The sequence below is a fragment of the Scylla paramamosain genome, chromosome 32 (assembly GCF_035594125.1).
Source record: "Scylla paramamosain isolate STU-SP2022 chromosome 32, ASM3559412v1, whole genome shotgun sequence".
NCBI classification, from domain to species: Eukaryota; Metazoa; Arthropoda; class Malacostraca; order Decapoda; family Portunidae; genus Scylla; species Scylla paramamosain.
This window is the reverse complement of record NC_087182.1, coordinates 15,854,092-15,869,880: the sequence shown is the minus strand read 5'-3', so window position 1 is coordinate 15,869,880 and position 15,789 is coordinate 15,854,092. Positions and strand designations below refer to the sequence as shown.

Below are 15,789 nucleotides of genomic sequence, written 5' to 3'. Positions count from 1 at the left end.
TACTTGTGATTTGAGCAATTTAGTAAAATTTTCTCACATGGGCCTGACCGGGATTTGAACCCGGGACCTCTCGCACCCTAAGCGAGAATCATACCCCTAGACCATCAGGCCGGTGAGAAAATAAGCAAAATGATGCAATAAACCCAAAGTATACCCGTCTACCTTCAAGTTGCGTGTTTTAACCGGAAATTATGCAGGTCACCAGACATTTTCATTTTCATTTTATTTATTTTTCTCTGCACACTTACAACACGAGAGAGAAATTGGATTCCGAATTTTCTCTTGGGCTCAATAAGATTTAGTTCCCCCTTAAAATTAACAGTTCTTCCTCACCTGAAGAAAATGGAATCAAGTATTGCAATATCTTAGGCAAATCTTTCGCACTGCTTGATTTTCGGGTATCGCGGTCCCTCAATAGTTTTTTTTTTTATTATTATGTATGGGGATAGATGGGGGAAGGAATGGAGAAAGCTAACGAAAACTTAAAAACTGAAGCATTATCTCCCAACCAATAAACTTACCTTCAATTATGCTAAGACAAAAACAAATTAGTAATGTAGGGAGGCACTGCCAGGATCGACTTTAGCGTTATTATAAAAATGTGATGCAGCCTAACCGATAGCGCTGAAACAGGGAAACGTAGTTCATACTGACGCGGGGGAGCATAACTTAAAATTTCACTGTGATACAAAACAACTAACGGCACCAGATGTAATGCATGAAATTTTATAAGCATCTATAAGAAAGTAGGGGATTAAAAAGAAAAGATTTTGCAATTTTTACCCATATGGCTGTAGAGAACAAGTAAAGATGTCTCAGAGTGTGTAGTAATTAAGGAAAGATGTAGCAATCAAGAGGTTAAAAGATATTAAAATCGGGAACCGCAGCCTAGGAATAATACTGATATAAAGGAACGTTACCAATGAAATGTCAAAACAGAGGAACGTTGTCTAATATAACAGTATCGAAATCGTGGTACATACGCCCAACAGATAATATTAAAACCAGAAAGCTTAGTTTGACAAATGACAGAGATCAGGGAACGCATTTTATAGAGTAAGAGATAAGACTAATATTAAAATCAGAGAACATGTAGCCTGTTTCGAAAACTTCCCGTCTTCCCCTTTTGTCTATAAATCTGAGTGAAATATTAATTAGAATACAACAAAGTACCTTAATGTATACAGGAATTTATATTTATGGGGGAATAATAATGTACTGTTATTGACATTGACTTTATGGATATCTTGAAAGGCATACAGCTGGGTACATATCGTCGAACAACTTAACAAACTACTAAGAATATGTAAACTGCTTGAAAACAAACAACCTATTTCCTCGGTTGGGTAGAGAAGGCTTCAAAATGCTATGGCCATGACATCTCTTTAAATTGATAATGTTGTGGTGCAAGTTTACAATACCATTTCATATAAATAACATATAGAGGAGTCACAGCTTACCTTAAATCTAAATGCCTATTTTTTTTTTTTTTTTTTAGTAAGATTGTCGAGGGATTCTCAAATAAACGAGCAAGTGAGAAAAAAAAAAAAAAAAAAAAATATATATATATATATATATATATATATATATATATATATATATATATATATATATATATATATATATAAATGCTGAGAAAAGATAAGGTTAGCTCAGAGAAGATTAAGCGACAAATGCCATCTACTCTTACGCAATATCTATTCTGACAACGACTACGTAGCCTAACCACAATGGAAAACTACAAAAAGAGAAACATCAACATTTGTCAAGATAAAACAAAAATGTGAGCGGCTCCGAAAAAGAAAAAAAAAAAAAAAGCGAAATAAGAGCTGCAAATATATCCATCAATGGAAGACCAACAGAGTAGCAGAATAGTCTAATGTACCAATCTTAGCACCAATTCAACATTTACTTCTCCTATCCTTAGCTCACATATCAAGGGACAGAGGACTGACAAATTTGAAAACTGGCAGTCCGAGCTTGCCACATCAGGATAACCGAGAGGAGTGTAAACAAACCTTGCCAGCACTCACCCCGCACTGCTGAATCGCTGATCTGACTTGCTGGGCTTCACTGACCTAATTAGCGTGATCTGCTCCAGCCCACATCAATACTGTCAATTGGTATGCTCACATGACGCTTCTGGGTTTGGCACATGTAGAAAGAGTTAGTAAAAAACAACAGAAAACCAATAGTCACTCTCCCGTTGCCTGTACACCGCCATTTTCCAACACCTGAACCTGCTGATTCGCTGAATGCTTTGATGTTAGTGATTTAATGTTTACCTTGCATATTTTGATGTAAATATATCATCAAAAATACTAACAATATTTTAAGATACATTTTATAAGGTGAAACAATGTAATTACATCAAATACGTAATAATATATAAACTGAGCAGAAAAATGTGCTAGTTATTCCAGTTATCTTTCGTTTCTTTTGTTAGTTTTTTTTTTTATCTAATACTATAGTTAGTGTACATTAATAAAATTAAAATAAATAGCCTAGTTAGGACTTAAAAACCTGTTATAGTCTCAAATCCCTCTTTAAAACATGATATCAATATTCTTCTGACAACAGCTGAAATCAACTCTGTATCAGCTACAAACTTTTTTAATTATAATTTTTTGGTTCTTATTCATCGTCAGAACACAATAACTCTTTTTTTTTTTTTTTCTGATGCATTTTATCTCGTCTGCCACAAATGGTGGTGCTGGATGGCTAGTCTAAAACTAATTGAGATGCTGCTCCTTAGGCTCAATCTGCTCCTCATCGGCGTCACGTCCTCGATACTTCATTGCGGCTTCTGCCAGGGACTCGAGGATCTGCGTCACGGACTCCAAGCTCCGGCTGGGTGGATTGAAGATAATAGTGAAATGAGTGTATAAATAACTTCAGCAGGATAAACTGAAGTATACTGATATCAACATTTAATCCTGGATCAGCAGCTTAGGAGCACATTTATTGCAGTATATTGTTTTTAAAATATTTCCTAATACCTCGCCGTAACCAAACTGAGCAGTACGCAAACTTTGAAACCTAGAATAGCAACCTACGAACACGATATAGCTTTATAAGTTTCTTTTCGATAACTGAACTGAGCAGCACATGGCAGTACCTGGTGCGAGCAGAAGGCTCTAGATGGGAAGTTCCTGAGGCCGAGGAATCCAACAGACCTTTCCGGCCGTAGGATGCGTAAGTGCCGCTGCCGAGACTCCCGGGATAGGAGGCGTGACCGTAGTTTGACCCTTTGGCGAACAGGTCAAAGAGGAGGATGCCAGCCAGAATCAGAAGACCCAACAAGCCCACAGTCTGCAGGTCCAAAGTTTTCAGCATGTTGGTGAGATCAAAGCCAAGAGTTCTCAGGCTTCGCTCCATGTGGTGGGAGGCGGCAGCCGCGGTGGCGAGGGAGGCTGGCATGATGGTGGCCGCGGAGAGGCGAAGAACGATGCGGGGCGATGAGAGGAGATACACTGTGACTACAAGCGAGTTGTAGTGCCTTTTAAGAACTCTCTCCCTTGGGAAAGTGTTTAAGAGGAAGCTCTTTTTCCGGCCCTTTGATGTAGATGACTCCCTCAGACGCGGCTTCATACCAGCTAATTACCAGCCGCCTCTGTCATCTCTTACATTGTGCCGCTAGACACTATGGAGGAAGCAAAGGAGGAAATGACATAAATGATTTCAGAGCGTGTCTTGCGCGAGCTGCCTCCTCTGTTTAGTACCAGACAACAGCGCTTGATCAAGTGATGTTGATGAATGTTATGAAAGAAATAATTCATAGGTTTTGCGTGAATTTGAAACGGAGAATGATATATATATATATATATATATATATATATATATATATATATATATATATATATATATATATATATATATATATATATATATATATATATATAGATAGATAGATAGATAGATAGATAGATAGATAGATAGATAGATAGATAGATAGATAGATATAGATAGATATAGATTATAGAAAACAACGTTTACATATGTTCTGAATGCTATAATAAAAATATAATTCCTGCTATCGTAATGCAAATATCAAGATGCTGATAATTGAGCTGAACGCAATTTGTCACTTTCACTTTCATTTTCACTTCCAAGGCCACAAGTTCCTGCCAGACATTCACTGCGTCCCCGGAGTGAAAGGCGTGTCTTGTTAAGGATAAGTGGCTAAACAATGCTGGCGAGACGCTGCGAGGATGCAAGGCACATGTGATGCAACAATTTCGGTATTCTCTCGCTTATATTATTACCAACAGGGCTGTTACCTTATATAATGGTAACATTCCTATAAATTTCATTGAAACGATCTGCTTGTGGTTCTTATTTAAGACAGCATAAATATACTATTCATTTGTATGTTCTATTTTTCTCTCGTCATACACACACACATACTCATATATCCTTAAAAAAAAAGTCTCGCGAGAGGACTATTCGAAAATTTTATTACAGGAACAATAATCATGACCACGGCAAGACCAAATGACAAAGATTTATGCCAGAGTTACAATAGCTGCAATTTGTGTGTAATGACTGCTTGGACTGAAACACCCGAGTCCCAGCAATTCCCACACCAACTGTTACCTTCTGATGGCTGCCTACATATCCAAACCCACCATGAGTAGGATGCATCTGAAAATCTTCATCACCATTTGCAAAAATAGGGAAAACAGACAAGGATGAGACTTCAGCCCAGCACCATCATGAGGTAAAATGATGAAAGGGAAAGCATACAGAAGATGGCATGGTAGAGCACAGTAACTCTCACCTCTGATAGAGATTAGCCACCACCACACTATCTCAGCATATTTTCGACACCAGACTAAAAATTGAAGTGCTGTTAGTCTAGCAATTGTTTTCTTTTAGTGGTAATTTTCACTCCTTCAATCTGACAACTCTACACTGTAAAAATGTGAAACTGTGCTTGTTGTTAATACAATGTTGTGAACTGTCTTTTTAGTGATCTCCGACACCCTTTTTTCTCTCAATAAATGTTGTTCCTGGCTACATTACCTACCCTTTCCATTTTCCTAGGATGTAAAATATAACACATCTGAAAATAATCATAATCTATTACTTAGAATCCATTACATACCATAAAAATAGTCAAACAATATTCACAATAATGGAGCACTCTTAGCATATCATTAGAACACATCCCCATGATAAAACAGTACCATCAGCTGTGAACAATACCTGTTTGCTGTGACAAGTATCCATTTATTCCAGTTCTGTCATACTCTCAGCCTCTCATTCTCTTCACATCCTTTTCTCTCTTTATTATTGCAAGGAAAGGTTACTTTTATATATATCATTCAATATGTACATTTATTTCTATATTGCTAAGTACATGAAAGACAAAGTGGGTAAGTGCTCAGGTGCGAGGGAAGTAGCTGGAAGGCTGTGTGTTTGGCCCAGTGCTATCTGAGCCTCTACCTCTCCCTCTTGTGTCTCCAGTGGGTCCTCCTCTCCTTACCCCAGACACTCCAGGTCTTCTGGCTGGACTGTAACACAAGAAAAGATCTGACTCATGGTCAAGACTGAATGAGGGAAAGTGATTCACACCCTTGCTATCAATGCTGTGTAAGAAGAGATAATGAATCAATTACAAGAGCTGGAGAACACTTGCTGAAGGGTTATGGTGGAGTGCAATGGAGATGGGAATTTGAAGTGAAGTTGCAAAGAATGAGAGCAACAAAAGATGCAATGGACAATGATGATTCAATTAGAATCATACAAAGTGCAGATCAGTTGCACTTAGGAAATGGCAAGAGAAGAACAAGAATGACATGTCAATATGTACTGTGTAAATATGTAAACAGTGAATGTAAAATACTGAAAAATTTAATACATATTCAATCCATAACAAAATTTTTTAAACTATACATCTGTCCAAGACAAAACCCACAACAATGAACTTACATATTACTTGGTGCCTTTGGATCTGATTCCACAGTGGAGGGTTTACAAGCATTAGCTCTGAGCAAACCACGCACTCCAATACTTGCAGGTTTTGTTGGCTCCAAGTACTTGGGATCCAAACCACCACTGCTGAAATTAGATATTAAAAATATTTCAAAGCACAAATTACAAACATTAGAATATTATCAAATACTGAGCCTTCTCAAATGCAAGATTAAATGGACAGAATACCATAGATACCTGAACTGTTAACAGGATGGTAATACAACACACACACACACACACACACACACACACACACACACACACACACACACACACACACACACACACACACACACACACATTTCTCATTCTCAAATGAAGAGATACATAACCTTAAATTTTCAGGATCTGGAGAATTTGGACAGTCTAAAAAAATGGAAAACATTTGGTTGAATGAACCACCAATTACATCTTATGCATTACTTTGCACTTTTATATGGTTATACCACTGAAATTTGGGATGTGTATCTATGGTAGTCATTATATGTACTAATGTAAAATAATTATTTACTATTTCTAACATCCTAAAAAAAAATAAATAAAAAAATAAAAAAATAAAATAAAAAAATCTTACATATTTTGAAAAACTTTCTTCCCATCATAGTCCAGAAAATTGAGGATTTAATGTATTTCATCATTATGATTAACTAACTTTTCTTTATCAGCAACCGCCGCCTTCTCAGTGCCTGGCAATAAGTCCTGTGAGGCCCGGGGACTGATCTCCTCAGGTATGGGAGGAATGGTACCCAAGTGACGGATGGAGCTCTGGAAACAACAGATATTGTTCACATGCAATAATTTTTATTCATCAATCTATCAGTCTAGAGTAACTATCCAAATAAAGGCATTTCACACTGCTGTTACTGTAAATCAGTTTTAATCAACAAAATCTTCCATCATGAAATGTCTACATGCAAATAATACACACTACAAGATCTCTATACAAAGACAGTTAGTAACACTCTGTACTGGAAAAGAACCTGAGCATACCAGTGTGGTGTGGGTGGAGCCTGCCGAGCCCCCAGCACCCATGGCCTGAGGAAAAGGTGCTGTGGACAATGGTGTGGAGTGGAGCACAAGACTTGGCTGAGTTCCTGATGCTAACTGTGATCCCAGAGACTTCATATTGCTGGTGGCTGGCCGGTGGGAGGTGAGGTATGCCTCAGTGAGTGGTGCCCGCCTGGTGATGGCTCCTGTAGTCTCTGCCTCATTGAGTTGCTTGTTCAGCCATGAGATCACTGCAGCAAGGAGTATGAGGTATGAAGATCAAAGATATAATAAGATGACCTATATAAGGTAATGAGTTGTGACAATTGGTATATCACTGGTTACGTGGTAAGTTTTCTTCTTTTTACTGGAGGTGACTTCAATGTCTTTCTTCATATTCAAGCAATCTCAACAAGAATATAGCAAAGTTGCAATAGACAAGATCCTTAAGGTTTATGATCAGGACAGGACAAAACAGAATAGGTTCAAGCTTGATAAAGTTAGATTAGAAAAAGGAAACTGAAAAATTGGTTTTCAAACAGATGGTAGATAACAAGAATAGACTCTGTCATTAGGGTGTTAGTGCAGTCAATGGGCAACTTTAAAAGATTACACAAATTTATGAACAAGAATGATGGATGAACAAAGCTGTTATAAAGAAAACTATCAATTGTAGGTCTGCCAGTTTCTTGCAGCTTCCCTTACATTCTTATTGGAAAACTAAAGTATGTTTCACTAAACATCCAACTATGGTACAAATCTACTTCACCATTCTCATTAGTTTGAAGAGTTTTCTCCTGTTCGTGTAATTTCTCAGTGGAGTCTTGCAGCTTCTTCTGGAGTTGGTCTCTTTCTAATGTGAGTTCAGAGAGCTTGGAAGTTGTCGCCTGTAGCTGCTCACTCATTTGGGATAACCTTGAGTCCTTCTCTGCCAATATCTTCTCTTGTTCCATTAGTGCTGTTCCTCTGACTTTGCTCTGAGGCAACGAGGGTAAAATATTTAGATATAAACACACACACAGATGTTTCATTTTATCTACAGAAGATTAAGGAAAAATCTGTCTCTTACAGTATCAGCAGTATATTGAGATGTGTATATTTTTAAGCCATGCCATCAAATCTTTAAGCTTCACCTACACCCACAGAGTAGTTGTCTTGGTGAGGGTTTAAATGGAAATATGTGGATGGGATAGAGCTTTAATAAAATATAATTATATATACTTGTGCCACTAAAAAGACAACTATACTGTCAGAAATCAAAATTTTAAATATTTGTGACAAAATTTTGGTGCATTCTTACTGCCATGTGTTCTTCCTTGACTCTCTTCTGTAGCTTCTTAATAATCTCCAGACTCTTCTGCAGCTCAGCATAAATAAGTTGGATGGAATTTTCTCGCTTCAGTAATTTTTGCCGGCGTTCCTCAAGAGTTGCTTCAAGGGTAGTCTGGCACAGAAATGTAAACACTGTTGTTACACTTTACAGCAACATATAAATCAGCAAATGATCAAATGGTAAACTGGAATAAAAGAGACTGATAATGATGAAGAGAATGATGATGATGATGATGATGATGATGATGATGATGATGATGATGGCCCACCATCCTACCTTCTGCTGCTGTATCGTCTCCATCATCTGCTGTGTGTGGGCCAGGCTTGTCTCTCGGCTCCTCAGCTCTCCCTCGAGGTGCGACGCACGAGACTCCAACTCCCGAACTGATATTTTGATAAAAGGTGCAATATGTTAATTGTTTGAGTGCTATGAGTTCTCCTAAAACTTAATATATTGTGGTGCAAATTAAAAGTATCCACATATGTCTATTTGGTGCTGCTGGCCAGTGAGCACCTTGGTTAACTTGTTTTGAGAGAAAATAAGAAAAAGCTGAAATTCCTGTAAAAAACTGGTAATACTTCACTGTTTTACAGCCACTAGGTCTCCTTCCATTAGTTCTCAGTTATCAATCAACAAACTCAGTCATGAAGACTAACAGAACAGTTAGAGGGTTAACTTACTTTTATTACTTTTGGAATGATTATCCTGATCAATGCGAGCATTTTGCTTCTTGGTATGGGAAAGCTCTTGTCGACATCTCTCCAGGTCCCCTTCAGCACTCTGTAATCTTGCTCGTAGTTCCCTGTAAAGTGCAATATGAAAGGTATGTAATCTTGACATATTAAATCATGTTCCTTATCATCTCTCTCATGCTATATACATGCTATGTACAAGATAGACATCCCCCATAAAAAGAGGTAGCTGAAACAAGATGTTATGTCTTATTTCACTGTGATAACAGAAATACAGAGAAAGGAATTTCCTAATACCCTTGGTTTATTCCTATCAATCAGTTTTTACACTGCAGGGTACACAGACACAATACTCAGCCACAATGTGTGCAGCCAGGCAATGTTTCAAAGGGATAAAAAATAAGTCTTACATTAGTTCTGTTATCAGTGAACACACTCAAAAACACGTGTAGGATGAGGGTATATGAACATTAACTTTTCACAGAAATTATAATGTTTTTGGTTTTCTTGACATGAAGCAAGTAAGAAAGGTTTTAAAAAGCAACAAACTCAGTGCAAATAACAGTTGTCTATTTCAATATAATATGACTGAGATATCCAAGGTAACAGAAGATATATTTTCTCATACCTTGCACTGCTTTCTGCTCGGTGTCTTTTCTCTGAGAGGTCACTGTTTTGTGAGGTGAGTGAGGTGACCTTAGCCTGCAGGTGCTCAATGTGCTGGTTCAGTCTACCCTCCAGCTCCCTCCGCTCACGATCTGCCTTCCTGTCTGCATCACTCTGCATCTGTGGGCAAGTACAGGTGTGGTCAAGTAACACAACACAGACATTTCCACTGTTTAGTTTTTTCTCTCAATTTTGAATCCCTTGATTTTTAAGGACTTATCAATTGTGAGGTTTCATAAGAAGACTGTTAGCTGACTGTTTGACTTGAGATGTGAGGGAAAATATTAAGCATAGTGATAGTGGGTGCATATAAATTTTGTCCATGATTAAGCATAACTCAATTTTTTTTTATTTATATTTTTCACCACTGATTCAAATCACTTTCTTTCTGGAATTAGTAAATTCAAATAAATCTATACAGGTAAATTCAAATAGTACAGTATCATTCCATTCAAGAGAATATATGGAAGAAAAGTTTAGATAAAAAGTAATTTGGATACTGAAGCTTTTCAATTATATTATAATTCAAGTATGTGCATACATTTTCTGGCATGTTCATCCAGGAATTAATAGATAACTACATATTTCTAAACAAATGACATGCAGCTATTCTTTTTTTTCCTTTTTCCTATTATATCAGATAATCACATAACCATTTATTTATTTTTTGTACAAGCAATCACAAAGTAGAGAACATTCACTGACCCTCAGCATCCTGTCCTTCTCCTGGCTGATCAGCTGTGCCTGCTTCTCTGATGACACTGCTGCCTGGTGGCTCAGCTCGGCACGTACCTGCTCCAGCTCCCTTGAGGACTTGCTCAGGAGTTCATGGGCATGTCGCACCTCCTGTCGTAGCTGGTGTTCATTTTCTGCTGCCTCTCTTTCTTTTGCTGTCACCTTAGCCTGAGTGTTTGGGAGAGACATGACAACACAGCTGTAAACAAGTCATCTATATGTGTGTGTGGACAGAATATCATACGCATGTTATACATACTGTTATACACATTACACTATCATACATATCATAGGGTACAGAACGGGCAAGGATAACACAAATTCACATTTCAGAAGAAGACGAGATATGGATAATGATTGAGAAGGTAATGCCTTATTATCTTTGCCATGAGTGGAGTTATTGGCTGCTTAACATGGGAGATGATTGTACTCTTGGATACTTTGGGGAAAGATAATTTACTGCTCATTTCACTGAAACAATATATACGGGTAAGATTACCTTCAAGACTTTACAACAATCTGCTAGGTAGGTCAGTTTGAGCTGTGTAGATGCAGGTGTGAGTGTCAGTGCCAGATGACACAGGTGCTTGAAAATGTTCACCTCTATCACTTCAAGAGTTGCTCCACCGCCTCCACCATCTTCAGAGTAGCGCAGTACAAGCAAAAACCTACACCAATGAATGTAAATAATAAGCTAGTACAACAAAGAATGCAGTGACAACAATGGCAACACAAAAAATTTAGATGCACAAGTAAATTGTAAGTCACAAATGAGTTATATTCCTTTTAAGTGTTCATAAACTGAAAATGTAAAAATCCAAGTCAACCATGGGTTGTCTTTCTCAAATGCATTTTTTAAAACTCTGCAGCAAATTTTTGAGTTTTCATATGTAAAACAAGTAATTATACAAAATTTTGAAAATTCATTGATTTAACATTCAAAAGCAAAAATTTACCTGCATATCAGAAAAGATAAGAAATTTTCTTTTATAACTGTATTTAAATACAAACATCTGAGAAGTGTATCCTTAATCCTTATCATCTTTTTACAATATACAGTGGCTGGATATAAAAAAAATGAGACACATAGTCCATATAAGCTCACATTAAAAAATATTCAAAATTATAATGAAAAAGACACAAATGAATAACAAAATTTGTCCTCACCTCGGAGATTCCTTGCTTGATTCCTGAATACATGAGCTCACTAACTCAACAAATTTGTGAGGAAAAGCACTAAAGTCAACAAGCAGGCCCTGTCGTTGCCTCAAGGTGTGATAGTCCTCTTCCCGCACCACACACGACAGCAGCACAAAAGGGTCCTGCTCATCTGTCAGCCGCACAAGAAGCTCCTGAGATACACAAATTACAGCACTAAAGTAACAGTGACATATGCAGTAGAAGCCAGTGTATGAATTGTGAACTAAATGAATGATGATAATAGGCAACAAAGTTTCAGCATGCCTAACAAAGATGAAGGAATGAACTGTGGAGCACTGGAGGAAACCAAACATGTTACCTTGAAAATGAGTGATTGTTAGGCAAGAGTGAAATATGAACATAAACATAATCAACTTTTTATACTTGTACAATGCAGACACATTCCATTCACTAAAAGCTCTGGATTTGTTACTGAATTGTAGATCATAAAGCAAGAGGAGCAGGAACCTCCCAGTACCTTTGCTGGAGTAGAAGGTTTGAGGCGCAGCTCCACCAGCAGCTTGAGGGAGCGCTGGGTAGCCGAGGCCACTGCAGCCCCAGCCTCCACCACCTGCATCACCACATCTTGCTCCAGCAGGATGTCCCCGCCTCCACTGCTCTTGACGGACTCCATCAACACTCCCATTACTTGCCACCAGACACCTCATCAAATACTATTCATAGGATATAAGAATATAATATAGAATAAAATATACACTGAAAAAAAAAGCTAATGTAATGATTGAGGGCATATTAAGTAAATTCTCAGAAAACCCTATTCTATTAATTTCACAGTGAAGCTTTTCTTTTTATGCTGTGGATTTCTATTGGCTCATTGCTAAATATGTTCTCCAGCTATTGAGGCACCACTCACACTGACTAGTTGATCATGATAATGTTATGAATCATCCATGCATGTGTAAAGGCCTGCATCACATGGTGAATGTGAGTTTCTTTCTAAATCAAACTAGAGGCAAGCAAACACAGGAAATTTTGAATAAAATTAACTTTTTGATGGGTTGGCTAATGCCACAACTGCCAGCTAGTCTTTGGATAAATTTTGTTGTGGCCAGTTAAAGCACCATTTTATAATCACATATTTTAATGAGTTTTAAAATTAATCTAATAATAATTTCAGACTTTCTTTTTGCTATTTTTTTAAGAGCACCATCTCTTTAGTGAGGTTGTACAAAACATTCTCATATGTAACAGTAAACAGTTATGAGCACTTCCAAATCAAACCTTACGCCACACACAGCCACCACTCACCCGGGGCTGGCGTGGGCGCAGCGCCGCAGAGGATACGGTCTTCAGAAATGTCAGTACTTGTCATGGGGCACTCCAATCACAAGAAAGTTTGTGTCTTATCACTGTGGTGTTCAGAAATACTGACAATGATGTGGAAGTGTCGAGCGTGACTAAGTGTGAAATAAGAAATAAATACTTGGGTGATCAGACTCAACGGAATGTCACAGCTTATTAAAATATCCCTGTATCTGCCTTATTCACCTCACATAGTATTCGTATATAACTCTATCACTCTAATACATCATGATATAATTGCACGCATAAATAGTTTACCCTTGGATGGGGCGCCTGAGTTTTTATCCACTAAAAAACACGAGAAGTTAACCTCAGGCAGTGTTTGTATTTTTGTCTTGTTGACGATCAAAAGTTGCGGTAACGTCTCTATAACGGGGCCAGTCAACCAACACTATTTTTTTTTTTTCTCTCTCTCTCCTTTTCACAACATGAGTTTCAAAGTATTATTATTATTATTAGTAGTAGTAGTATGATGCTTCTGTTGCTCCTACTACAACAACAATTACTTTTTTTTTTTTTTTATGTAGGAAGGACACTGGCCAAGGGCAACAAAAATCTAATAAAAAAAAAAAAAAATGCCCACTGATATGCCAGTCCCATAAAAGGGTCAAAGCAGTGGTCAAAAATTGATGAATAAGTGTCTTGAAACCTCCCTCTTAAAGGAATTCAAGTCATAGGAAGGTGGAAATACAGAAGCAGGCAGGGAGTTCCAGAGTTTACCAGAGAAAGGGATGAATGATTGAGAATACTGGTTAACTCTTGCGTTAGAGAGGTGGACAGAATAGGGGTGAGAGAAAGAAGAAAGTCTTGTGCAGCGAGGCCGCGGAAGGAGGGGAGGCATGCAGTTAGCAAGATCAGAAGAGCAGTTAGCATGAAAATAGCGGTAGAAGACAGCTAGATATGCAACATTGCGGCGGTGAGAGGCTGAAAACAGTCAGTTAGAGGAGAGGAGTTGATGAGACGAAAAGCTTTTGATTCCACCCTGTCTAGAAGACCAGTATGAGTGGAACCTCCCCAGACATGTGGAGCATACTCCATACATGGACAGATAAGGCCCTTGTACAGAGTTAGCAGCTGGGGGGGGGGGGTGAGAAAAACTGGCGGAGACGTCTCAGAACACCTAACTTCATAGAAGCTGTTTTAGCTAGAGATGAGATGTGAAGTTTCCAGTTCAGATTATAAGGACAGACCGAGGATGTTCAGTGTAGAAGAGGGGGACAGTTGAGTGTCATTGAAGAAGAGGGGATAGTTGTCTGGAAGGTTGTGTCGAGTTGATAGATGGAGGAATTGAGTTTTTGAGGCATTGAACAATACCAAGTTTGCTCTGCCCCAATCAGAAATTTTAGAAAGATCAGAAGTCAAGCGTTCTGTGGCTTCCCTGCGTGATATGTTTATCTCTTGAAGGGTTGGACGTCTATGAAAAGACGTGGAAAAGTGCAGGGTGGTATCATCAGCGTAGGAGTGGATGGGACGAGAAGTTTGGTTTAGAAGGTCATTAATGAATAATAAGAAGAGAGTGGGTGACAGGACAGAACCCTGAGGAACACCACTGTTAATAGATTTAAGAGAAGAACAGTGACCGTCTGCCACAGCAGCAATAGAACGGTCAAAAAGGAAACTTGAGATGAAGTTACAGAGAGGATAGAAACCGTAGGAGGGTAGTTTGGAAATCAAAGCTTTGTGCCAGACTCTATCAAAAGCTTTTGATATGTCCAAGGCAACAGCAAAAGTTTCACCAAAATCTCTAAAAGAGGATGACCAAGACTCAGTAAGGAAAGCCAGAAGACACCAGTAGAGCGGCCTTGACGGAACCCATACTGGCGATCAGATAGAAGGTTGTGAAGTGATAGATGTTTAAGAATCTTCCTGTTGAGGATAGATTCAAAAACATTAGATAGACAGGAAATTAAAGCAATAGGACGGTACTACTACTACTTCTACTATTACTTAGGGTTGCCATATATGAACTATCAAAATTCCGGACACCTTCACTAACACCTGATTATGGTCCTGATATGATATGGAAAACATGCAAATTAATTTTTTGAAGCACGGGAGTTTGTTCTGCATCTCTGCAGTGAATTTACACTTTCGTTTGGGCATCTTGACAAGAACAAGTAATAGTTGTAATGACGAGATCACAAGGCCGCAAACAGTAATCCAAACTAACCCCTATCAGAGATGGTGAAAGATTGGGGCGCGAGCGCGACGTCAAGTGAGGCGGCGTTGGGAAGGCTGCGAGCACCGACTTCATACAGGACCCATACACGTCAGAGTCTTGACCGAAACCAAACCAAAGCAGCTGCCACTCGGTGAACCCCTCTCTCTCTCGCTTCCATCATTTCAACCCAAGAAAATTTAATAAATGTGATTTTTTAACAGTTAGTAATGATGGAAGGTGAAATTCCGGACATTTAAGGGATTTTCAAAAATCCCCCCGGACGCAGATTTCGTTATCTGATTTCCGGATATGTCCGGGAAAATCCGGACGTATGGCAACCCTACTATTACTACTGCTACTACTACTACTACTATCTTATTTTTCTCAGTTTCTTTCCTCTTCTAAATATACCTTCATTCCCCACGACCACCACCACCACCACTCACCAGTGAGAGAAGCTTGCCGCCTACTGAGGGACATGTGAATTGCGCCTATTTTGTATACCTCTGTTTAAACCCCCTAGTCGTCCTTACCCCCTATTATCCCCAATATTCCCTTTAAATATCCCTGATCACCTCGAAAACACACTCAAGCACGTCCAAAACACGCCTAAATATCCCAAAAAACACACCAAAATACCCCAAACACTCCCAAAACTCACATATAACACACTACAGAACACCCCATTCTCCCGTTTTCCTCCTCCTCCATTT

General features: G+C 38.5%; 2 protein-coding genes and 1 non-coding gene across 8 annotated transcripts in view; all 3 read right to left on the bottom strand.

The window, feature by feature from the left end:
• LOC135089268 (uncharacterized) overlaps positions 1 to 3,476 on the bottom strand; it is a 77,537-nt gene extending 74,061 nt beyond the window's left edge. Inside the window, exons 1-2 of the mRNA XM_063984730.1 lie at positions 3,119 to 3,476; positions 2,034 to 2,850 (exon numbers count right to left, since the gene is read on the bottom strand). The gene's annotated coding sequence lies outside the window, so the exon portion shown is untranslated. The remainder of the gene's footprint in view (positions 1 to 2,033; positions 2,851 to 3,118) is intronic.
• On the bottom strand, positions 40 to 111 carry Trnap-agg (transfer RNA proline (anticodon AGG)). The gene has a single exon. It is a non-coding gene; the product is annotated as a tRNA-Pro (tRNA).
• Positions 3,477 to 5,066: 1,590 nt separating the features above from the next.
• Positions 5,067 to 15,297, bottom strand: LOC135089267 (spindle assembly abnormal protein 6 homolog). 6 transcript variants are annotated; one of them, XM_063984723.1, is made up of 15 exons: positions 13,174 to 13,252; positions 12,862 to 12,962; positions 12,071 to 12,266; positions 11,560 to 11,744; positions 10,892 to 11,060; positions 10,363 to 10,560; positions 9,620 to 9,777; positions 8,980 to 9,101; positions 8,576 to 8,682; positions 8,267 to 8,410; positions 7,736 to 7,943; positions 6,970 to 7,217; positions 6,632 to 6,744; positions 5,935 to 6,063; positions 5,067 to 5,516 (listed from the first exon to the last, which is right to left on the bottom strand). In XM_063984723.1, the coding sequence occupies exons 3-15, from the start codon at positions 12,236 to 12,238 to the stop codon at positions 5,387 to 5,389; spliced, it is 2,079 nt and encodes a 692-aa protein (XP_063840793.1). In that variant the 5' UTR covers positions 12,239 to 12,266; positions 12,862 to 12,962; positions 13,174 to 13,252; the 3' UTR covers positions 5,067 to 5,386. The 6 variants fall into 6 exon arrangements, with proteins under 6 accessions (XP_063840793.1, XP_063840797.1, XP_063840791.1 ...); XM_063984727.1 differs by lacking the exons at positions 12,862 to 12,962; positions 13,174 to 13,252 and adding an exon at positions 15,086 to 15,297; XM_063984721.1 differs by lacking the exon at positions 12,862 to 12,962 and having other exon boundaries at positions 13,174 to 13,315.
• Positions 15,298 to 15,789: the final 492 nt, after the last annotated feature.

Excerpts from the sequence above, each read along its gene's own strand:
- LOC135089267 (XM_063984727.1), bottom strand. The coding sequence starts at position 12,238 with ATGGGAGTGTTGATGGAGTCCGTCAAGAGCAGTGGAGGCGGGGACATC. Across the intron at positions 11,745-12,070 it reads AACCTTCTACTCCAGCAAAG|GAGCTTCTTGTGCGGCTGAC; the intron begins GTACTGGGAGGT and ends TGTGTATCTCAG. Across the intron at positions 8,683-8,979 it reads TCATTCCAAAAGTAATAAAA|TTCGGGAGTTGGAGTCTCGT; the intron begins GTAAGTTAACCC and ends TCAAAATATCAG.